Genomic DNA, 25,665 nt, shown 5'->3' with positions numbered 1-25,665 from the left:
AAGACATGGAATTTATTCTGATCTTAAAAAATGAGTAGTATTAAAATCATAGAAAGGGGAAAACATTTTAGGCAAAGGGAAAAAATGGCAAGTACAGTGAAACAGATGTTGGTCCATGCCTAGCATTGTAATGATAGTGAGAAAACACACCTAGGTAGGCAAAGCAATGAGTTCCTACAGAAAGGAAGAATTAAAAGTAGACAGTAGCAAGATATGGAGAACCTTCAAGCTAAATAGTTGGGGTATGGGATAGGCAGGAGGTTAGACAGTATTTATGCCTACCATTGAAAGATGGATAGAATGATGATAATACTTAGGGGGAAATACATAGACAGTGGCAAGGAGGTGGGAAAAAGTGTATATCCAATATGGCATAAAGTTCCATCGGGACTTCCCTGGTGGCACAGTGGTTACAGATCTGACTGCCAATACACGGGACACAGGTTTGAGCCCTGATCCAGGAAGATCCCACATGCTGCAGAGCAACTAAGCCTGTGTGCCACAACTACTGAGCTCAACTACTGAAGCCCGGATGCCTAGAACCCGTGTTCCACAACAAGAGAAGCCACCACAATGAGAAGCCCTACACTGCAACGAAGAGTAGCCCCAGCTCACCACAACTAGAGAAAGCCTGAGCGCAGCAACGAAGACCCAACGCAGCCAAAAATAAATAAATTAAAATAAATAAATTTTTAAAATAAATTCTAAAGTTTAAAAAAAAAGTTTCATTGGCTTTGGGTGGTCTCATGCGGTGGATGAAGGGGTATATTGTCTGCCTGCAGTCTTTTTGTATTTCATGAACACCATTTCTGTTTTAGCATTGTGCTAACATAGTGATTCCCATAAACAATTACAAGAAAGTTTGTATTTTGTTAGGAAAATATTAAAAAGCCATGCTTTTTAATAGGCGTCATACCTCTGCAACCAAATGCCAAACCTCTAGGAAATGACTTCTGCCATTCTTCTCCACTCCTTCTGACTTCAATAAAATGACATCCACTTTTCTCAGCCCCACAGAATAGGCAGCAAATAATGCCTCCTAACCACAGAAGCCTCTGCCCCACGCCCCTTAGGGACTCTGTTGCCTGCAGCCAATAGACTTAGGTGCATTCCTGCCTAGAGCAGGTAATAATCAGTTAGCATCCTGCAAGTTAACACCTTCTCTCCCAGAGGCAGGTGTGGGAATCTCTTCCTGTTTTCCTTATACTTTCTTTGGAAGCACATAATTTTGATTGTAAAAGGCATGAGATTGGATATAAATTCTGCCTTCCTGTGACCCTTTTCCCCCTGCACAGAGACCAGTATTCATAGTCATGACTGACCAAACGTACAAGAAAAGACATTTCTGCCCACAGTTCTCAAATTTGGATGTAAATGAGAGAATCACATGGAGAACTGCAGCCTAGAAATTCTGATTCAGTAAGTATGGGGTTGGAAACAAATAACTGCTCTTACTTAGCTGGTTCTGATTTTTAGAAAGTTTTTAGAGGAACATGAAATATGTTTTTTAAAGGGTATTACAGATATCTTTCTGGAAGTAAGGCCATTGTTCTTAGCCTTGACTTTCTATCCTCTTGAAGTAAATAAATAAGTAAACAAATAAATAAATAAGACAAAAAGCAAACTTGTTGCCTCTGAAGTGTTTGGGTATGACAAAAATGTAGCAGGGATAGTCAATAGTTTAAAGTCACTCTAGGTGTCCTTTAAGGAAATCTATCAGCACAAGTCACAGGCTCAGAATCAAACCTTTCCATCTCACATAAATCATACTTTTCAAGGGATGCAAGGGACTCTGAGAAGACACTTGTCAAGGAATCTGCTTTCACTGAAAAGAAGAGAAACTCCTTCAAAATCCTATCAGTGGATTGAATGCCAGTCGTGGTTGGACTTAAGATCTGTCGATAGTTCCCCAAAAACCCACACCTCACCTGATCCTTTGCTCTCTCTCACTATTCTTTGCCACAGCAACTATGCAATCACAATTAGATAGAAATAGGAACGCCTGGACTAAAGTTGGGAACGATATTTGACACGGCCCTGCTCAAACAGCAGCCAAGGTGGGCCAGCAGAGTCTGCCCTTTCCCCTGGACTTGAAAGAATCAAAGAGATGGGGGAAAGAGAAAGAAAACCTTTATCAAAATTAAAAACTTTTGCTATTAAAAGATACTCTTAAGGAAATAAAAAGAGAAGCCCCAAACTGGGAAAAAATATTTGCAAAGCATGTATCTGACCACAGGTTTGTATCTAGAATATACAAAGAATTCTTACAACTAAAAACAAAGTCAAGCATCCAGTTTCAAAAATGGGCCAAAGATTTGAGCAAAGAAGAAAAATGATGGCACAAAAGCACATGAAAATATCCTTTAGGGAAATGTGAATTAATACCATAAGAGACACCACTGCACACCTATTAGAATGACTAAACTTATAAAAGCCTAACCATACCAACTGTTGGAGAAGATGTGGAGCCACTGGAATCCCCATGCACTGCTGGGGGAAGTATAAAATGATGAGCGACCTTGGACAACATTTTGCCAATTTCTGTAACACAAACACACAATCTAAAGTCTGACAATTGCAGGAGAGTTTCTATGTAGATAGCAATGGCGTATAAGACCTAAGAAACTCCAAATGGAGCCTCCTGATCTCCATCTGAAGCAAGGATAATCTGCCGGCATTTTTCCTCCCTGGGCAAGGGAAACACAGTAAGTCAACCAGCAGAAAAAGACCTGCCTTCGAATGTGTGGCTCAGGTCTGGCCTGTGAGTCCTACTGCCCCAGTGCTTAGCCTTGCATATTTCATGTCACTTCTGGTACTGAGCACACCTGTCGTAGCAGCAGCATGTCAGCGAGGGCTGTCAGTGGCAGCTGTTTCCCAGCTGTTTACAGCAGAGCTACATTGCTTCAGGCTGAGCTTCTGTGCTTTGTCCAGCCACCTGGTCTGATTTCTTCCACCTATCCTCTATAAATCTAATGATGATTGTTTAAGTTTTGATGCTATTGGGAATAACATAAAGGTTGATATTCTCTTTAAGAGTTGAACTACAGTTTTGTGACCCCAAAGTGGTACTAAACATTCCTCTTGGCCTAAACTTGTCATAAGATTAGGTCACGCAGCCCGGGAGTCATATCTGGCCCCTGACTCTGCATTTCTGGATTGATTTCAGAGCTTTCTGAACCCTTGGATTCACTCTGGGGGCACTCCTGTTTAGTATTCACTTTGCTGTTCAAAGAGCATATGGCTTTTTAGTCCTCAAAGAACAGCGAGTGCTCTGATGAGAGTGAATGCTATAATCTCACTCATTTTCATCCTCATCTACCAAGGCTTCCCTTAGCAAGTTCGGCCATTCTTCTAAGTCCAGACCAAGTCATTCCTGCTCCAGGAACTCTTTCAATATTCTAGCCTATAGAGATTCATCTCTCTCATTCCTGGCTACATTCAGAACATATAATATTCTGCCTTTTTATTCCACAATCCAATCCACTTTATACACTGTTGATAGGTTGGATTTTCTGAAGCATATCTCTGATCACACACTCCCTTGCTCAGAAATTTCCATTGGCTCCCAAGAGCTTACAAAGCAAAGTCCAAAGTCCTGGGACCCTCGACCACTGGCCTCAACCCATCTGACTGGTCTCTCTATGGCTGCCCTTACCCAGTTTGTTTATGCTCCAGCTAAACTGAACTGTCGGCTGTTCCTTAATGCTTTTCTATTTCCATAACTTAGTTTATGCTATCACTTCCACCTAGAACACCCTTTCCCCTACTCCATATGTCTATATAGGACAAGCCCAAATGATGTTTTTCTAGGAAGTCTTCTTTTTAACCCACTTAAAATAATCTTTCCCACCACCCAATTCCTATTATTGCACAGTTGAATCTCTCTTAAGACTCTTGCAATTTTATTCCTTTTTAAGAGTTATTTGTGTATAAGTATTCTCCCCCCACTGAACTACAAGTGCTTTGAGAATATGCAGGGTCCATATTCCATTTATCGGTGCTCATAGTGTCTTGAGTATAGTAAGAGGTTAATAAACAATTCTTTCCACGACAAGCTCAGTCTTGTCCTCCAAAGACAGCTGGGCCAGATTTTGTGAGAAGAGAGGAATCTAAATGTTTGCCCCCATATTTGCTAGCTCTGTGTCCTAGGGTAAGCCACTTAGCCTCAGTTTCCACAAACATAAAAGTAAAGTGATGACATCTTTTCAATCTGCTCACTGGGCCATTATGATGAGCTAATCAGATGATGCATTTGAAAACCGCAAAATCCTGCACAAGGCTTACAGTCCCCAAAGTCAGCGTCTGGCATATGCTTTCGGAATGCATACATTTTTATACACTGCATCAAGAAGTTTTAGACACATAGAACCATTAAAAATTAGAGTAACTCAGGGACATCTCATCTAGTACCTGTAAGGCCCAAGGAGCTTGGGACTTTGTCCCTAAATAGTGTCAGAGACACAACTCTGAGTCCTGTGCTATTTCCATTAAGCCATGTATAGCAGGCACTCAGAAACATTTGCTGAACCAAATAGATTCTATGACATTTTTATTTAAAGTTCAAAAGTCACCATAGATTGAGGTTCCCTGTGGAATGTACATGGCTGAGAAAACAATATTGAAGCAGTGGTTAAAGCTCACACACTACATCCCACCCCACAGTTACTCTCCTACTTTGAGCAAGGTCTCCAAACCTCTCTGAGCCTCTGCCAGAGGGTAATCTCTAAGACGGTGGGGACTTTGTGTCTATTTTATTCATTGCTGTGGACCTAAACCTAGATGAGTGCCTGGCACATAGTATGAGTTCAATGTGCATTTGTTAAATGAATGAATGCACCTCAGTTTTCTCAAAAGTGAAATAGTAAGAATCTCATAGGGTTGTCCTGAGAATTAAATGAACGGAAGCACTTAAAGCTCTTGACGGTGACTGGAATCCAGTAAGTAGAATCCAGTAAGCTGGCCATTATTACCATCCTGAAAACAAATCTCTCATCATCCCTACCATTTGGGGCTGGGGTTAAGGGGAGGGCTCCAAAAGAATGGGTGCTCTAACCTGAGCACCAAATCTCTGTTACCATGGATTGCAAATCTAAAACAAATTAGGAAGCACATTCTGGTAGATGTTGGTTGCCTAGAGATGCCTGTATCAAACCAAGCACTATCACTGAAGATCAGAAATTGGAACAACTACAGACAAAGAGAGCTAGAGAACAAAAACTTGAGAACTAAGCCCTAGACTAGAGAACAAGAATGGTTTGCTGACGCCGGACGATAAAATTATGTGTCAACTTTTTCATAAAACAAAGAAACACCCTTTTCCAACCAAATGCCTCAAAAATTTAATGTAGAAGCAAGATAAGGCAGTAGTAGGGCATCTAGGTTATATTCTTCGTATATTAAAGGGATGTTTTATTAAATGCCACATTTGCAGCCCTTATTGAAGATTGGTTGTGAAATTAAACTTGTTAACACCCTTTTTCACAAATACTCACACCTAAGCAAATTAAAGGACAGTTAATTAGCTATTTAGGTCAAGTGAGAGCAACAATATATAACACAGAAGGATAACCAATATTTAAATAATATAATAAAATATAATTAACAAGAATATTGACCTAGGCATAATTTAACATACCCTTGAGCATCCCAGAGGCATCTCAGTATTCTTCAGAGTCACAGAATCATCATTAAGAATTTCAATTATAACTGTGTAGTATTGATACTGATTACCTGAGCTTTCTGTTCATTTGAATTCAGTATGGGAGTTGTTAGTTATATAGGTGTATGAAGGGAAGTGTGTATGGGGGTGGAGGTGTGTATATACATACAGCATACACACAACGTTAATAGGGAATGTATATATTTCCTTCCTGCCTTGCTTTCCTCCATGTTCCCCTAAAAAGCACACAGTATTCTAATAAAACATTCTCACCAGTTTAAAAAAGGGCTTTAGGCAGTAATTTAAATTTTTTCCACTTAGCATGTGCTTTGACTCCTAAAGGCTTGTGCGTTTGTACTTTTAAAAGTTTATTTTTAAAACAATGAGGTTTCATCCCTTGTGGATCTTCCAAATAATGGTTAAAATGCCAAAATAATGACAGATCCATTCAAACATCAATGAATTTAAAATTTATTTTAACTGTATTCTGTTATCATTCAACAAGACTGACTCTTAAGGTGATTACCTGTCCACTATCCACTGACTACATTGGTCTCTCGTATCTATGTGAACGTTCTAAAACAGACCTTTCCTAGTTCGTTAATCTTTTACATACAGATTTTAAATCAAAAGGCGAGAGTCCTTCATGGAGAGGTTTGCATATTGAAGTGCTCCAAGATATATTCTGTTCTTCCAAAATAAATTCGTGCAACAACAATTTTTTAAAAACCTAATTTTAATTATGTCATCTTTTCCCACAACTAATTTCTTTCTGACAAATATAAACCTAAGAGTTTGGAAAGTGTTCTTTCTGCCAGGCAGAGAGTACCTATGCTAAGACCACAACGCTGAATCTTGAGCGAAATTAGAAAATTCAGTAGTTGCCCGTAATCCACTCCTTACCTTGTTGTCCAAGCTAGAAATCCTGGTATAACCCTCGTTACGGAAGACAAGTTTATGTGCCTGATGCACAGTGAGACCAAACAAACCGGAACGTTGGAGTTTGGAGCAGAGAAAGGTTTATCGCTGGGCCATGCAAGGAGAATGAGAATGGGGGTTCATGCTCAGAAAACCCTGAAACTCCTCCAAGGGTTTCAGCAAAGCATCTTTATAGGTCAGGTGAGGGAAGGGCGTCGCAGGGTAAGTGATCAGCTGGCGCACAATTCTCTGATTGGTTGATGGTGCGGTAACAGGACGGTCAACATTATATCAATCTTTGGGTGCCAGAAGGTCAGGGGAGGGGCGGCTACGTGCTCATAATCCTCATGTACTTAACTTCTTCCATTTGGTGGTGGTTTTTAGCATCTGAAAAACTCAGGAGATATGCACGAGATACTATTATCTGGATACTTCAGAAAGGAGATTAAAAAAAAAAAGAATCGTTATTAAAAAAAAAAAAGAGGAGCTACAGCAGAGGATATGGGGGCGGGGTCTGTCCCAGGAAGTCCCCTGAGGATCCTGCTCGGTTACACTCTGATGTCACTTTCCCCACCCAAGCTCTAGAGCGCAGGCTCAGAAGTTGTGGCTCGCGGGCTGTAGAGCGCAGGCTCAGTAGTTGTGGCGCACGGGCTTAGTTGCTCCGCGGCATGTGGGATCTTCCCGGACCAGGGCTCCAACCCGTGTCCGCTGCACTGGCAGGCGGATTTCTAACCACTGTGCCACCAGGGAAGTCTGATCAAGTCTTAAATGTATCTATAACCCCAGAGTGATTCAAGCTCCTTGAGAGCAGACACCATGTCTCACCCAATTTAATACCTTGCATGTATAATACATATTTTCTGGAGCACAATGCATCCTTGACAAGTGATCGTTAAATGAACAGCCACTGAAACACAAGACAGAAAATCTATTTACGGCATTTAGAAGCTATGTAGTTTTGCTACCTCTCTGAACCTCAATTTTCTAACTATAAAAAAGGAAGAAAGGTAGGCTGTCTATCAGGGTTGTTGTAAGGACCACATTGGACACATTCCAGAAATGTCTGCTGGGCTGAACCACTATTCTCATTGGCTTACCTTTTGCACCTCTGCCAGAGTTACGTGTCTGAGAAGGAAATTTTGGTGAAAGTCGGAACCTTTTCTTTTGCTACTCCTCAGTTTTTGCAAAGCTACAGCAATGTAATTGAAACGATTTCTTATTTATTTAGAGATTATTTCTTGAAAACATACAGTGTTTAATGATACTTTGGTGGAGGGGTAAGAAGAGGAGAGAATGGGAACAGGGAGGGAAAGTGTCCATCAAAGCCCCTTTGAGTCGCTAAACTACCTTCTTGCTTAGGGTGTGGCCGGGGGAGGATGAGAAGGTTCATTTATCAGATGACTCAAATTTTGACTTTTAACGTTATCTCAAAGAGAATCTAAAGACTTCATTGTAGACACACTGATGATATTAAAAGGAGGCATCCATCATTCAGCCTATGCTTGTATATCAAGATAATAGTTCTCAAAATTTTAGTACAAACCATAGTTAGAAATCTATTCTGTATCACAAGTCAGCACAGAATAATACCACTATCACATACAAAGCATTGTGTATTTGTGTTCTGTTCTCTTCTATTAAAAGTTTCTTAACGTGTTAGCTGCAACCAGGACAGATGGAGGTGAAGGTGATGGGATGGGAAAAGTGGAAAAAATCAGTATAAATTGCTGAGGGCTTGCAGTCTAGAAGTGGGGCAAACACAAATCCCAGGTAAAAATTTTCATCCAATTCATCCTGGTCTGGGGGGAGAGAGGGTGAAGGAGATTTTTGCACCTTGGTTTCCCTGCTTTTCACTCACTAAATGATTTCATGACCCACTAATGGGGATGTGACCCATGGATTGAAAACAAAGACAAACCAAATTTTACAAGCTATAACACTGCCTTTAGTGCCAAGAATTAAAATTCTAAAATAGATCGTATTTTGGGCAATGTGAAAGTAATTATATTTCATGGTATTTCACCCTGAAGTATTTTGTGCTAAAGGAATTAATCTGTTAAATATCAATATTCAAAATATAACACATTATTTGTGATAACTATTTTGACACTTTTTCATTTTTTAATATACTGAGGAGTCTTCAAAATAAATAAAAGACAAAAAGTTAAGTGTCCCAGCCTCTTGACCTCCTAAAGGTATTTCTTATACCTGTAGGTGATGAAGTATTTCCCCCAATGCCTTTAAACAAAGAAAGCCACCCTCTGAAAGTTAAATGTGCACATCTGACGTATCTTTCAGTAGGTAGACAGCATCTGAGGCCCACAGGAGCAGAGGTTGGCTGCAGCTAATCAGTAGGAATGGCACATCAACAGAACAAGTAAGTCACCAAAGGAGGACAGTGGGGAGACACCGAGGCACAGAGACCCATTGGCAGTATCTATGTGTCCAATCCTCTCTAGTAAAGAGAGGCTCTGATTCCAAAGATCAGAGAGAAGTTTTCTGGAAGATTATCTCCCCAGGATTCCATAGGTGGGAACCATGTCCCTCCAGACTCTCCACGTTCCTTTGTTCTGAAGCAACGATCACTAAATGAAAGATACAAGTCATCGGAAAGGGATTTGCCTCTTTGTAATTTCATGACTTTGCATTCTTCTTTATGTATGTGTCCATGAATTTGATTAAGGTGAGTCTGGTAAGTACTGACTGACCAGATATATCCTAGTTTCGGGACTTTTCAAGGCTGAGACCAGAACCCTGAGGCAAGTTGAGTTTAGTAAGATCGGGCCGCCTGTAAAGCCTCGTGACAGACAGTTCACAGTGTTCCCCATCCAGTCCACAGATCTGTTGGGTGTCCTACTGGCCCCTTGGCATTCCTCAGCCATTTAAGTCCTCCCTAGAACCATATAGAGGAATTTTTATAATTGATAGTTATTTTTATGTTATAATTATGTTAAACAAGTAGATCCAGTATTTCAAACTTTTTTAAAGACTTGAAAGATTCTTCAGAGGTTATTTAGCCCAACTGTTTTCAGATGCAGATGAGAGAACCAAGGCCCACAGAGGTGTACGTATTCCACTGTGTCACACACGCAGGTGAGGGCAGTGCCAGGGTTAGCACCCACCCCTTGATGTCAGGCATCTCTGAATCATCTTGAGGGCAGTTGTCTCTGAATTACTGTGAATTAAATGTGTAGGCAATAATCTTCTGATAAAATGTGTTTAGGTTAGTCCCAAGGCAGGGGCAAGAAAGAGAATATATCAAGAGAGGTAGGATATTTCATTGAAAACAAGAATATAGAACCTATATTCTAACACAAGCATATAGAACCTGGGAGAGGGATGAACTTCAGGTTGAAAAAAGCCCCTCAGTTCTCTCTTAATCTTCCCCTTCTCTTTCTTTCCCCTCCTCTCCCCTCCCCTTTCCTCCCTCCCTCCTTCCTTCCTATTGTTGCTACTTAAATCCAGTGGTTTCTTCATAGAATAATTAGGAGTTTGTTCATGAAGCAAGGAATAGATACACAGATAAGTAAACAGATGTGTCCATGTATGCATACAAGCATGCACGCACGCACACACACACACCTCTCTTATTTTCTTTAAAGATAGACATATTGTCACAGATTGGGTCTTCTGGGAAGAAGACACTAAGACAGAGTTGAATGTGCAGGAGTTTTGTCAGCAAGCACCCCTATGATCAACACCCACGGAAGGAGGGGAAGGAAATAGGATTGATTGGGCAAAGGAAGAAATGAGGCTGGGATGCAGGTCAATGGATACCTCAGCAGGTTGTACAGGGAGCTCCAGAGCTCAACTGGTTTGAAATGGTCAGGCTTTTATACCCCTACCTCCATCAGTTACCAGGTGTGGGTGAGCCTAGGAAGGATACAACCCAGCTGAGTCAAACCCCAAAGGGGCTGAGGGCCGAAGGATGTCTGCTGACAATACTCCCAACAGCTGGGGCCCCCACCTCCCCTTGAAAGGGAGGACTGCATGGTTTAGCTCTGTGTCCAGCACGCATGTATTCCCAAGAAAGGGCCAGCCTGAGCTGTATGTACAGACACAGGCACCACATGGAGTCTCACACAGAGTGAGCACGTAGAGGGCAAGGCTGTTGTGTTAGTGAGGATAGGCTAGGATCTGCAGCTACGAAAAAAAAACCAGTCTGAAGTCTCAGTGGCTTATAACCACAAAGACTCATTTCTAGCTCATGTTTCAAGTCTGTTGCATGTGGTCTGAGGCTGTGATCTACGTTGTCTTCACTGCAGTGCTCAGGCTGAGCGAGCAGCTGCCACCTAAAGATTCCCAGTCCTCACGGCAGAGGAAACAGAGGCGTGAGGAAGCGAGCGTGAGCTCTTTCAGCTGCAGATTGCAAGAGACCTATGTTACTTCTGCTCATGTTTCATTGACCAACGAAAGCACCTGATCACACCCAACTTCAATGGGATTCTAAAATATAACACTCTTCCAGGAAGGGGAGGGCAAGCTGTTGTTGGTGAATGGTAATATGACTTACCACAGTTACATTAATCTCAAGGAACACTCTAGCAAGACTAAGAACAATTCTACAAATCACCATTTAAGTTCAAGAAGTACAGAAATGGTGTGTGTGATCATTAAAAGTCTGTAACTGCAGAAAGGGAGGAAAGAGATTTGTGTGAGGCTCCTGAGGATGGCAGCCATGAGAGCTGGATCTGGACACAGTAGGCTTTCAGTATATTTCTATGAAATTGAATTAAATTTAGGGTTTCATGTGGGTTTCTTTTTTTTTTTTTTTTTTTGCGGTACACGGGCCTCTCACTGTTGAGGCCTCTCCCGTTGCGGAGCACAGGCTCCAGATGCACAGGCTAAGCGGCCATGGCTCACGGGCCCCATGTGGGTTTCTTTTGAATTTAGTTCATCACCAAGATAACCTAGGTAGCACATCCAGTAAAATACAAGGCATAATGATGCACGCTTTGAAGAATTTTTGTAATGTTAAAACTTTTGTGGTTATAAAAGTAATATTTTTTACAATTAAAAAAAGCATAAATAAGAAAACAATTTAAATCAGTATAAGTAAGAAAAACATATAAATAAATACGAGTAAGAAAAAAAATGTGTCTTAGTTAAGGTTGCCATAACAAAATATTATAGACAGGGTCGCTTAAACAACAGAAATTTATTTTCTCAGAGTTCTGAGACTGGAAGTCCCGGATCAGGGTGCCAATCCTAGTTGGGTTCTAGTGAGAGTTCTCTTCCTGGCTTGCAGACAGCCTCTGTTTTGCTGTGTCTCCACTTGGGGGCTGTGAGTGGTAAGAGAGAGTTGGTGGTGCGGGGTAGATCTTCCTATTCTTACAAGGCCACAATCCTATTGGATTAGGGCCCTACCTTTATGACCTCATTTAAAATTAATTACCTCCGAAAGACCCCATCTCCAGGTACAGTCATATTAAGGGTTAGGGTTATAATATATGCATTTTGGGGAGATACAATTCAGTCCAGAGCAAAAATTATAAATAAAAATAATCTCCCAAGGTTATTATATCAGGAGAGACTAGGTTATGCTCTGGTAGCACATCTTAGAGTCACTTATGATAATAAAGGTTCTCTTTCGGGCTATTTGCCTGAAATCTATCAAGAGTCAGCCAGGGACTATTTTCTTTGCTTCACTGTGGAATTGAAACTAACGGAGCAGAAACCATTTTAAATGTTCCTGGTTACCGTGGTAGAAAGAAAGAGAGCTCTCAACAACCTCAAACAGGCAATGAAAGGCTCCAGTCAAGAAGTAACCATAGGGGCTTCCCTGGTGGCACAGTGGTTAAGAGTCCGCCTGCCGAGGCAGGGGACACGGGTTCATGCCCCGGTCTGGGAGGATCCCACATGCCGCGGAGCGGCTGTGCCCGTGAGCCATGGCCGCTGAGCCTGAGCGTCCGGAGCCTGTGCTCCTCAACGGGAGAGGCCACAACGGTGAGAGGCCCGCGTACAGCAAAAAAAAAAAAAAAAAAAAAAAGAAGTAACCACACTAACTGTACCTGCATCCTACTCCCAAAACTGGACCAAGGGCTTCACCACAGACAGGAGGGCCAGGCAGGGCAGACCAACCACACCCTCAGGAGGCAGGGAATTGGACATCACTGTAAACAGTATTCATGGCTACTGTTATGGGTTGAATTGTGTCCCCTCAAAATTCATATGCTGAAGTCCCAACCCTATTACTTCAGAGTGTGACCTTCTTCAAAGACAAGGTCATCACAGGTATAATTGTTTTTTCGGATTATCTTTATTTGATATTGATTATATCTCTGGACTCCTGCTTTTCCCATTTAATCTGTGTGTTTACTACTTTTCACCTCATGGAATCCTGAGATTTTAGTTGATTTACTTTTTTTTTTTTGACATCTTTATTGGAGTATAATTGCTTTACAATGGTGTGTTAGTTTCTGCTTTATAACAAAGTGAATCAGCTATATATATATACATATATCCCCATATCTCCTCCCTCTTGCATCTCTCTCCCACCCTCCCTATCCCACCCCTCTAGGTGGTCACAAAGCACCAAGCTAATCTCCCTGTGCTATGCGGCTGCTTCCCACTAGCTATCTATTTTACAGCTGGTAGTGTATATATGTCCATGCCACTCTCTCACTTCGTCCCAGCTTACCCTTCCCCCTATCTGTGTCCTCAAGTCCATTCTCTACGTCTGTATCTTTATTCCTGTCCTGCCCCTAGGTTCTTCAGAACCATTTTTCTTTTAGATTCCATATAAATGTGTGAGCATATGGTATTTGTTTTTCTCTTTCTGACTTACTTCACTCTGTATGACAGTCTCTAGGTCCAACCACCTCACTACAAATAACTCAATTTCGTTTCTTTTTATGGCTGAGTAATATTCCATTGTATATATGTGCCACATCTTCTTTATCCATTCATCTGTCGATGGACACTTAGGTTGCTTCCACATCCATCACAGGTATAATTCATTAAAGTTAAGACGAGGTCATACTGAAATAAGAAGTCCCCTATTCCAATATGACTGTTGCCCTTATGGGGGAACTTGGACAGACATGAGCTCAGGAAGAAAGACATGGGAAAATGAAGGCAGACATCATAGGGGTGTTTTTGCAAGCCAAGGACCAACACAGATTGCCAGAAAACCACCAGAAGCAAGGGCAGAGCATGGAACAGATTCCTCCTCACAACCCTCAGAAAAAAACAACCCTGCCAACACCTTGGTCTCCGACTTCTGGCCTCAAACTGTGAGACAATACATCTGTATTGTTAAGCTGCCTGTTTGTGGTACTTTGTTATAGCAGCCTTTGCAAACAAAGACAGTTATCATAGTATCTTGTTTACGCCCCCCCCCCAAAAAAATCCAGTTACATCGTTAATTTATGGTGAATTAGAGTGCCTATTTGCTCATATCCTTGTCCCCACTGGAGATTCTCTTCTTTGGTCACAGAAGCTAAATTCTAATCAAACAGCCATGCCTTCATTATTAAGCCATGCTGAGGACTGTGGATAAGAGATCACAGAGAACTGTGATTTAATCATTAAATTACAATAACTTCAAAACTGTTTTGTGACCGTTCTAAAGGGATCATATAATTTCATGCCTTCTTTGAATGGCAATCAAACTTAGCTACTTGGAAGGAGTCCACTGTCCTTGTGGAGGCCACTTCAAGCTTCTGGAAATAGGACAGCACTTTCTAAGGGAGGGTAATGAAGACAGTGGAAGCAGCTGGTGGGGTAAGAGTGAAAAAAAAAAAGGCGCTTTCATGCTACGATCCCCCAGCTGTTTCTGAGAAAATAGCATCCGTGACCTATTCTGTGATGTGGCTGCACCTTTTCCTCTAAGTTCAATTTACATGATGTGTAGCAGAAGAGGCTGTTCCCCTAGCTTACCACGCAGGGATCCTGCCCATGGACTTGTTCTTCTGGACAGATCCTACTATTTAATTTGTATGATAGGGACTTCCCTGGTGGCACAGTGGTTAAGAATCTGTCTGCCAATTCAGGGGACATAGGTTCGAGCCCTGGTCCAGGAAGATCCCACATACCACAGAGCAACTAAGCCCGTGCACCACAACTACTGAGTCTGTGCTCTAGAGCCCTCGAGCCACAACTACTGAGCCCGTGTGCCACAACTACTGAATCCCAGGCACCTAGAGCCCGTGCTCTGCAACAAGAGAAGCCACCACAATGAGAAGCCCGCACACCGCAATGAAGAGTAGCCCCCACTCGCCACAACTAGAGAAAGCCCGTGCACAACAATGAAAACCCAAAAATAAATAAATAAACAATAATAATTTGTATGATGGTTTGAAAACATCATTCTTGGGTAAAAATACACACACACACTTGTTCTTTCTAAACCTGAGAACAACAGCTCGAATAAATTAATATACATTTTAAAATGGTGATATGCAAGTAAAGATAGAGAGACATAGAGCTAAAACTGGGATAGACTGCCAATCTGTAAGCCATTATTTGCTGAGACCCACTGTATTTTGTGCCACATGGATAAAATAGGATTCCTCATGATCAGGGACCTCCAGTTTAGTTAGGGAGAGATTTTTCCAAAAATGTAGAGCCCAACAGAGCCGTATATGCCACTGCACATGGTTCAGCTGGGTGCTCTCCCTCTCGACGCCTGCAGGAATTAACTCATTGTATAATTGATGGCTTATTAATATGTTTGCCTTCCTGCATTTAGAATGTAACTTTCACCAGGACAGGGCTGGTCTTGTCTTTCAACATTTTAACTTTAGCCTTTGTTGTGGTGCTTGATCCACTGTGGATGTGAAATAAGAGCTCGGAGAATAAATGCATGAGGTACAAAAACTGGTGGATGTAGATCATAAGTGATCAAGAATTTGAAAGGCAAGGGGATTATGAGCAGGCTGGAGCAGACAGGAGAAGCATCATGAAAGAGATGAAACTTGAGACTTGGTCATAGTGAATGGAGTGAAGAAAAGAAAGAAAAGTCATAGATCAAAGAGTTGAGGATGGTGAAACGATGGGGAAAGGAAGCCTTATTTTAAATAACACTTGTAATAAATGATTCAACTGCTGAAACAATGACTGGGAGTGTTGAGTGTGTAAAGGAGTGCTGATGCTTTTTACCTAAAAGAGGTAAAGCCACTTGGCAAGACTCCAGCCAGCTGCCGAGGACTCCACGGCCAAGTGCAGGATGTCTTTGTGAGAGAGGTACACAGAGGTGGAATGCAATTAATTATAGGGCTTCAGTAAATAGGATGAACAGAGGCCTGGTTTTGAGTTCCCATGGAAGGGTCCCACCTTGGAAGGGCTGCTCACACCTAAACTAAGGGCAAGAAGAAAAGGACTGTGCTTTGTTGGGCATCTTTTTTTTTTTTTTAACAGGCTTTTTTTTTTTTTTTAAATATTTTTAAAAGTTTTTTTAAACTATTTATTAATTTATTTTTCGGCCACACCACTTGGCATGTGGATCTTAGTTCCCCGACCAGGGACCAGGGATCAAACCAGTGAAGTCCCTGTCGGGCATATTAAAGACAAAGCAGTCAGGATCTCAGAGCTGGGGTTCCTATTCTGCTGCTCTGGCAAATCCTAGAACCTCTCTGTCTTTGTGATTCCTGTTACGATATTCCTGGACGTATTATTTCCTACATTCATTCTCTAGCATTCAACAAACATTTGTGAAGTACCTCTTAGCTTTAGGTGGAACTAAAATATTCTTTAAAAAGTTACCTAGTTTAAAACAATCACCCAATTTGCAACATTTTAAAATATTAAACATTATAACTTGCTGTGTCATAATGCCAGGGGCTAACCAATAGTGAGAACATCCATCCGGAAGAGAAATCACTGTCAAAATAGACATTTTATGGTGGAATAGAAGACTTGGGCTCAGTACTTCCATTTATAAAATGACTCATAATCAGTACAGGGGCTGGCATATCACTGATAATCAATAAAATATTTGTTGAATGAATAAATGCAGGTGGGGACATTATCTGATTTACAGCTGTCTGCCACATAAAAAAATTTAAAGATTGGTGGAATAATAAATAACTAATTACATTTATTTATTTATTCTGCAATCACTTATATTGTTATTACATAAAAATTTGATGTGTAGATTCAGTATTAAAACCTCAACTGCTACTCAAGAGGCCAGGATTTCATTCCAAACCAATAAAGCGTAAGTGTAACTTTTCTACTAGAATGTAAGCTCCATGAAATGAACTGTCTGAGTTAGTTTTCCTTAATGTTTTTAATAAAAATACATTAAATGAATAAATGCTAACTTCCAACAGTCTATTCTAGAAAGAAAAACAACAAAAAGATAACAACAAAAACCACTGTGCAAGAAAAACCCAAGTTCTTCCTTCTGCTGTAGTAAGAAGCATCTTTCATGATGACATCTTGAGACATTTTAGCTCAAAATTCCCAGCCTGTGAGAAGATGGTACCATCCATACAACTGGGCCAGCACCTCTGATTAATTGTTAATCCAACTTTTATGAGTTTTCTCAGTGTTAACCGCAATCCAATTGGGGGTGTATAAATTTAAAACCAAAACAAAAAAAAAGAAAAAAGACTGTCTCAGGAATGAAAAATAAATGTAATCTGAAATCAATATTTATGAAGTTGTGATTAATTGACTGATGACCAAATGATTACAAAACGTCTGCCTGAAACATCTACTCAAATTTATTAGCTTTGACCAAAAAAATTAAAAAACAATCTGAACTGGGTCAATGAAAGAATAATGCATTCCTAATCAATTTTTAATAGCACTTAAGATTTTATATTTTTTTAAACTTGCTTTTAAATAATTTATCATAAAAATGAATCTGATTTAAACAAGGAGTAAAAGGTGTTCCACGGTTATTTGATGGTTTTCTTAGCAAAGAAATTCAATTGTAACTGACTTTTTATTACTGAACTACTTTATTAATAATAATACATCTTGCACTTACATGAAGGCATTTAGCCAACAATCTCAAAGAGTCTAAGTGAGATCTAGGATTTAGTTCCCATTCTACCATTATCTGGTGGTTTACCTTATCTAGGCCTCAATTTCCTCATTTGCGAAAGGAAAGGCCTGCATAAAACCCCCTAAGATCCTTCCTACTTCTAAAAGTTTATAATTCTAAGGATTTAGGAGGCTTTAGCCTATCCCAGGTGCTGTATGTATCTGATCAAACTCCTCAGGTCACAGGACTCCTCATGGGGCTACGAAGAAGCTGAGAAAGAAATTAAGCAGAAAGTCAACAAGCCATGTAGTCTTTGTTTTCCTATTAAAGTAATGGCAGCATTATTTAATGATTTGGGCCAAATAATGTCTGTTTAGAATATGATTTGTCAAGATGCCATATCTTATTAAAATTAAAGCAAATGTGAATTAAAGCATTGCTTTGGTTTTCTATTGCTGTGGGACAAGTCACCCCAAAGCTTAGTGACTCAAAACAACAATAAATATTAATGATCTCTGATAGTTTTTGTAGGTAGGAATTCAGAAGTGACTAAGCTGGGAAATTGTAGCTTGGGTTCTTTCAGAAGGTTGCAGTCAAGATGTTCACTGGGGCTGTAGTCATCTGAAGGCGTGAATGGGGCCAGAAGATCCATTTCCAAGATGGCTTAGTCACATGACTGGCAAGTTTGTGTTGGCTGTTGGCAAAAGGCTTCAGATCCTCCCCAAGTAGGCGTATCCACAATGCTGTCTGAGTGTTATTTGAGGCACTTCCACAGGGCAAGCAATCCAAGAGAGCAAAGCAGAAGCTACAGTGACTTTTATGACCTAGCCTTGGCAGTCATACATGTCACTTCTACCATACTCTATTGGTCATACAGGGACAGCTTCATGGGCATGAAGCTGTGTAGTCACACAGGGCCCTACATTCAGAAGAGTCCTGCACTTTGTTTAAAGCTTTGATGTTGCCATGTTGATATTCTTAATCATTTTATCTTTGGACTTTCAAAAGTGAAGTCAATAGGAACCATGGAGTACACAGGTGAGCAGAGAAGGTACTTGCAGTATGTGTATTCACTGCTATTCCTTGCCATCCCTTTGCATATGGTGTTAGCAATGCACAGAATTCTGGTGGGAATTCAGTGAAACTCAAAGCAAGGACAACGTCAGCGTATTTTGGAAGCCTCCAGCTTCCAGAGTGTTGGGAGAATGTGCATGTATTAAGAAGTGAAATAAAGAGTTAATTTTGTGCATCACCAAAAAAGAGAAATGCCCTTCATAGGGCAGAGGGAAGAGTGAGTTCCTGGCCTTAAAGCATTTGAATTATTTAAAGCAAAGCCTGGGAATTGGCCTGGAATCAATCTGGACCTAGAGAGAGTCCTAGTCAGTCTGTATTGTTAATGATATTACTCAGGTGTGTGTGTGTGTGTGTGTGTACTTATTCACAAATCATTAGTGAGCAGAGCAGGTATGTTATGGTATGATCCTATCTGTGCTTATGCACACAATAATATATGAATGAAAATGTTTGTAAGGATATGCTCCAGAATGTTGATAGTGATTACCAATCAGGATCGAGAGGTAAGGCATAAACTTAGAGGAACTTCTGCTTATTATTTTATATATTTATAAATGGCTTAATTTTCAAGATGACTCTTACTATTGATATTTTTATAATTAGCAAAATGCAATACAGTCTTCCATTTTGAAGTGAAAAACAAGTAAACACAATGTGTAAAGCAGCCTGGGTCTGTAATAAAGGTAGTTGGTGGCTAAAGAAAATATTACGGTCTGTGGACTAGTCACTCAGTACCAGATACTAGATAAATCAAATACAATCCCAGGCCTCAAGAAACAGACAGTCTGTTGTAGGGGCAAACAAATAAACAATCAACTATAATAGAATGTTATTAGCCTAGTGCAAAAAGAGCTATATGGACAGAGCACTAGAACAGCACTGAGAAGCTGTGACAATGATACAAACGAGGGATGTTCGAAATAGTCTAGATTTAAACATTCTACTTAAAATGTTGGTTATGATTTTTTAAATATATTTTTGTGACTGAGTACTAACACCAATCATCAGGATGATTAACAAGAAATGAACTTTCCCTAGTAGCTTTGGAAAAGTCTTTTTTTTAAAAAACTGTCTTCAACGTGTCTTCCTATTGCACTGTCTCCAAGGCTTGGTGTGAGAGGCAGAACAGTCTCAGTCCTACATCCCCCTCAGAGGGTGGGAATGACAGGTCCTAAAATACCACATTAGGTATAAAAAAGGTGAGAACAAGGTGAGAACAGGGAAGAACACAGTAAGATGGGGAAAAGGCAAACCTTGAACGACGGTGGGTAATGACTTGGAGCTTTCGCATTCTGAAGCCTGAGATTTACAGCCAGGAATATGAAAGATGCATTTAGCAAAACATGTGAAGCCGAGACCCCATTTAATATGACTCCAAACAGCCAGGAAATAGGCAAAGCAGATGACTTTTAGGTCAGTCATTCAGAAAAAAAGTGGCCATTAAACAGACAATCAATATGACTCTTTTGCCCAGATCTCCTATCCCAAGCATGTGATGGTCTCCAATTCCTAGGAAATTAAGTTACTGAGCTGTTTGGAAGAATTCTCACTATCACCTGTGAGCCGATTTTGAACTGGAATTGGGCTACCTCAAGTGAATTACTAGCTGCTCCAATCTCATAATTGTCTGTTCCTTTTGTAGACGTGATAGTAAACATACATTGACCTCATTCAATACACACACACACACACACACACACACACACTTTACCAATGAGGAAGCTAAGAAGCAGAGAGGTTAAACAAATAGTCTGAAGCCAGTAGAGCCAGGAATTTGTTCAGGCAGGGATTTCTGCCCTGCAGCCCAGGTCCAGACCCCTTTCTTTTAACCATGAGGCTGCTTCTTGTAATTATAATGCTCTCTCCCACAAAAAGATTAGTAGAAGTAGTTGCACTGGTTTTGTTTCTAAATCTCCCTACTCACAGATTGTATTTGTTTGCATAAATTGATCACACTGGCTCTTCCTCACTTAAAGTAAATTGCAGTTAAATTCCAAATCTGTTATACTCAAAGATTCATTTAGGAACTTTCAGAGTTTTTCTTTTTCATTGGTAGGAAGTGCTAACTTATAACATCACACATTCTTCTTCAGAGTTCAGCAACATAGTGGTACATTTCATATCCAACCAGGCGCCTGAAATGAAGGCTTTAAACGCCTGTGCGAGTGCTGTCGGGGAGTGTGGATGGTTCACGCTCTTTGCAGCTTTCTCACACGTGGGTGTAAATCAGAGTCCACGGCTCAGATCCTAAAGTCTTTCGGATAGAAATCACAGCAGGACCAACAGTGAAAGCGTGTCTTCACGGAAAGCTGCTATTAATGTAAGCAAAACTTCTCTGAAACAAACAAGGAGACAATCACTGTCGTTTTAAAGTGACATTACATCATTTAAGAATGTAAAAAGACCTGAGCGCGGTAGAAAGTTGCTTGGAAAAGTTAAAATGTACAGATAACACATCAAATTTTTATTTGTCTTTCCTCTTCCCGTTTTGACTGCGCTGTGTTTTCTGTGTCGGGTTTACTCTTTAGGTGGAAAACTCTTCCCTCCTCCCCACCCTCCAGGAAAGATCCTGGGATTTTAAATCGCCTTTCTGCATCTTCCTCTCCTCCCTCCACCATTACTCTTTCATTTAAACTTTCAAGATCCTCGATGCCCGTAGCAAACCTCCTTCCTTCCCATTCTCAGGAATCCTGTAGCTCCCGAACCGGGGAGAGTATTTTTCAAACTGAAAAGCAAGGAAAGAAGGAAGAGAACAGCTCTAGCAGCCGCGCGCTGGGAAAGCGCATTTTCGTTGCCTCGACCGGCGCGGCGTGGCCCTGCTGGGCCACCGTAGCCGGCCTCGCGCGGCCTCAGTCGCTGTTAGGAGCCGCGGTCGGCGGGACTTCCGTGTTGGCGGGATTCTGAACGCTGCCATGGCTCAGACCGTGCAGAACGTTACATTGTCGCTCACTCTGCCCATCACGTGCCACATCTGCTTGGGGAAGGTAATGGGTGATTCCGGGCACGGCTACGAATCGGGGTCGGGTGTGCAGTGGCCCGCCAGAGCCGAGGCCGGTCTCTGTGTGTGGCGGGGACGCGGCGCGAGGCACCTGGCTGGTTGAGGACGCCGACCCGCGTTCTCCTTAGGCTGGGGTGGCCACGTCCTGGGCGACGGAGGGAGCGCGCCGCGATTCGTGTGGTCATCTCTGTGCCTTTCGGAGGAAGATGACATCGGTCTGGGGTGTGGAGGGAGGGCGGCCTCACCCGGGCGACTCCGGCGTCGAAGGAGGCCTGGTCAGAAACGAATCCCAGCAATTTACGCCCCTGTGCATCCCCATCAAAGCCTGAAAACACGTTTCCTGGGAGCCTCGCTAAGGTTCCTTCGTCCTCTGCACAAACTAGAGTGTTTTGTTCTTGGGCCTCCAGTGCTGGTTGGAGAGTCTTTTCCATTTCCAAGATCATTTCCTTTACTTAGCCCGGCGTTGGGAGTGGCCTTTGCTCTGGGTTCAGAATTAGAAAAATAAATAGTACGTGTCCCTGAATGACGTTTAGAATGAGAGATACGGTTGTTAATTCCAAGAACGGATCAGTCACGAGGTAGAATACCGTCTTTTTGTGATGCAAGAGGTGCCTAAGGTGTTTGTGAAACTAGGTGGAGAAAGTAGTTCAGAATTAGAAACGGAGTTTTGAAGGTTCTAATGCATTTGTCTCTTTCATTTCCGTTTGTGCCTCCCGTTCTGTTTAAGAAGAACATTTTGTTTTACTACGTAGGTCTAGAAGGGAGATTTTTTTTCCTCACCCTGAATTGTTTTTACGTTTGTGGTGTGTTTGTGCGTGTGTGTGTGTGTGTGTGTGTGTGTGTTTACCGCCCCTCCCCCCCCACTGAAACTGTAGCCACAGGCTTAGGATTGAGAAATGCAAACTTAATAGAGCAAACATTTGAGTGTCAGCCAATATGATCATTTGATCATCTGCTTTAAGTCTATGTAAATTTCCTGAGTTCAAGAAGTAGTAGGAAGTCAGGCTTGGAAGAAACTGATAACTCATGATATCCATCAGAATGAAATGCCAAGGAAATAGCAGATGTGCTGTGAGAGGATATAGAGATGGCTTGATCCATTCTGACTGGCGAGATCAAGGATGGCCTGTGGAGGGTGGTTATTTGAGCTGGCACTTGCTACCACTGTCTGCATACATAGCTGAGAGGAGGGGAAGATGTTTCAATTTGCTACAGTCTACATTTGGCTCTTGACTTGAAGTTCCCACAGGTTAAGTTCTGAGTGAATTTACTCCCAACAGTAGCCTGGTAAAGGGCTGATAAAATAACCTTCGGAAATAATTTTCACTTTGTTGTAGTTGTACACATTATATCTAGTTTCCTTTAGTTCATAGACTGTCTCTTGCAGTTGTGTTGAAAATGTGTTTTGCCTGGTTGATTTTGCCTACCTATGCTTCCTGTGTTTAACAAAACTGATAGCTAATAGAATATAGTGCTTTGCAGATTACAGAATGCTTTTGTATACATTTAATTATTTCATTTACCGCTCTCACCAGTGCTGTGAGATACATAGGGCTGATTTCCCCATTTTTCAAATAAGAAAACTAAGGCTTAGAGTCTCCAGCGTTTGAACCTGTTACCATTTGTGTCTTCAGTAAGTTACTTCCTAAAAACTCACTTGAACGCATGCATAACAGCAGACACTTTTGGTGTCTTTTTTCTGCCATGTACTGGTTAACTGTATTCTAGAATTAAATGTGATTAATTAATTAAAGGTTAATGATTTGTAAATAGGCATTTGTTTATGTCTACTGTGGAGGCAGAAAGGCGTAGTGGTTGAGGGCCCTGAGTACTGTGTTCAGACTAAGTTCTAATCTAGGTCTTCCACTTAATAGTTATACGACCTTATACACATTACTTAACCTCCCTCAGAGCAGTTTCCTTATCTGTACAATGGGAATGATAATAGTATTAACATTCATCCTTGTCTTTTGGGGAGGATTAAATGAAGTAATTCATATGCAGTGCTTAGCATGAAGTTTGGCACTTAATAAACGTTAACCTTTACTATGGACACTGAGGCAGACCCTCAGAATGAGGAAGCCAGCCTTTCCCAGTAAATGTTCTTCCCAGTTGCTTCATGAGACCAGTACACTCACTCAGTGAAGATTTACATTCCCAACAGAGTGGGACCTGTTTGTCCAGGAAATTGCCACAGTACATCCAGAGGTTTTAGCTGGTTCCCTATCCCTGTTGCCTTTTGTATAGTTAAAGCAATTCTGATCTGCTTGTGCTTCTCACCCTCCCACACACAGCTGTATTTGTGGGGTACTGGAGATGGTATGGCCTGGAGTAGCAGCGCGTTCCTGATGTTACTTCCATCTCCCTGACACACAGCATCTCCGGCCACCTCTGAGATCTGCCTTAAGGTCCTTCCTGAGTAGCCCTCTTCTGTATAATCATTCTTTTGCTGCCCTCACCATTTGTACCATATAGAATTAGCAGTCTTCATTTTTGATTTTTCTGCAGAATTAGGGGCCATTATTCTTAGAGGTTTACTGTAAAAAAAAAAAACCTTGCATATTACTTAAAGAAGATAGGGGTGGTATAGACCTTAAATCTGAAGAGATAAGGTAGATGCTGATTGGAATGGGGGTGGAGGTGGGGAAGAATGCGGGGGTGGGGGGGGGAGGGAGCAGTAGTAGAGATAGTCCAAGTATGTAAGTGGCTAATACTCTGTCTTTTGAATACAAATGTGCTTAAAATTGAAAAGTTTAAACATTTTGCATTTCCTACCTCTGACTCTACCTCAGTCTTAAAGGTGGATTCTCTCTGCCCAATAATGTTTAGCAACCTTGCCAATGTTGTAAGTAAGAGCTCTATGTGGCCTGAATAAGTTGGGTACATCCTGTGGGACAATTTGTATATAACATTTTCTTGCCTATTCCTCTTTGATTTTTTTCCATGCCTTGGGCTAATAGGCCAGCAGGCCAAAGTACAGAAATGATCTAGCCCAGGATATCTGTTCAGTGACATTTGGTCCTGCCGCCAGAATGCTACAGACCAGTTTATCTCTAGATAATTCCAGGCTTTTATCTTTTCAATTAAGATTCAAGCTATGAAATGAAACTGTTGCAGGTAATACTTTTATTGACCGAGTCAGCGTTTTGCCATGAGTGACAGCCAAATGTGGCCCATAGTTAGTTTTATCAAAGGACAGAGGAGGTTCTCAAGAGAAGTGCCAAGCAACTAGGCTTCTAATGCTGTTTAACATTAATATATCATATCCAATTATTCCTCACTTGAGTATGAATCCAGTTTGGGGCACCATGCTTTAAGATAAATATAAATAAACTAGAGTATTTGAAATCATTTGGAAAGGAATTGAAATTGAGGTTGGAATATAGATGGAATGGAATAGTGTTGGAGTGAATGAACATGATAGCAAATCATTAAATAAAGTATTTTCATTTGGAAGGGAATCAAGCTTTGGGTAGCTCCACGATATTAAGATTTGTACGTAATATAATGCAAGCTTTCTGGCTGAAATAATCAGAAATGAAATCAGCTTTCTTAGAATGTGGAGTGTCCGTCTCTTGAAATGTCCAGTAATAGCATGGACTCTTTCCCACTAGGAACACTGTGGAAAAGAACCCTTCTTTCAGGGAGGACTTCTTGCTTTGCTTTCCACACATGTAGTTGATTTAAAATGTTGCAAAGATAGAGCTAGAGACAAAGCCTTAGCAACTTAGCATCCTAACTCTAGGTTGACTAAATTCATTAATCAGTGTTCATTAGGGGCTGTTGATCGGCCAGCAAGCCACCCACCTCAGTACACTGAGCCCATGTTTGAGTCCTGATTGTCTCTCAGTTCCCAAGAGTAGATTTAAGAACCAGCCTTGTACATAATTGTCACAGGTAATTTGCTTTGAAAAAAAGTCATGTGGAGTATATAAATTTTGCATTTTCTCTTTTCTAGATTAAAATAAGCTTGAAGAATGCAGACACTTTCAGAAAAGTATAACAACGTTGTGTCTTAACATGGAGTATAATAAAAATTAACTCAAAAAAGTGTTGATATATCCTAATAATTTTCAAGGT

General features: G+C 41.1%; 1 protein-coding gene across 1 annotated transcript in view; it reads left to right on the top strand.

Annotated features, from left to right (window-relative positions):
• Positions 1–21,416: 21,416 nt before the first annotated feature.
• The window catches only part of OBI1 (ORC ubiquitin ligase 1), a 46,113-nt gene continuing 41,864 nt past the window's right edge, over positions 21,417–25,665 (top strand). The window contains exon 1 of the mRNA XM_019921136.3: positions 21,417–21,571. Coding sequence (XP_019776695.1) covers positions 21,500–21,571 — 72 coding nt within the window. The 5' untranslated portion in view covers positions 21,417–21,499. The remainder of the gene's footprint in view (positions 21,572–25,665) is intronic.

Source organism: Tursiops truncatus, chromosome 18 (assembly GCF_011762595.2).
Source record: "Tursiops truncatus isolate mTurTru1 chromosome 18, mTurTru1.mat.Y, whole genome shotgun sequence".
NCBI classification, from domain to species: domain Eukaryota; kingdom Metazoa; phylum Chordata; class Mammalia; order Artiodactyla; family Delphinidae; genus Tursiops; species Tursiops truncatus.
This window is presented reverse-complemented; position numbering and strand designations above follow the sequence as displayed.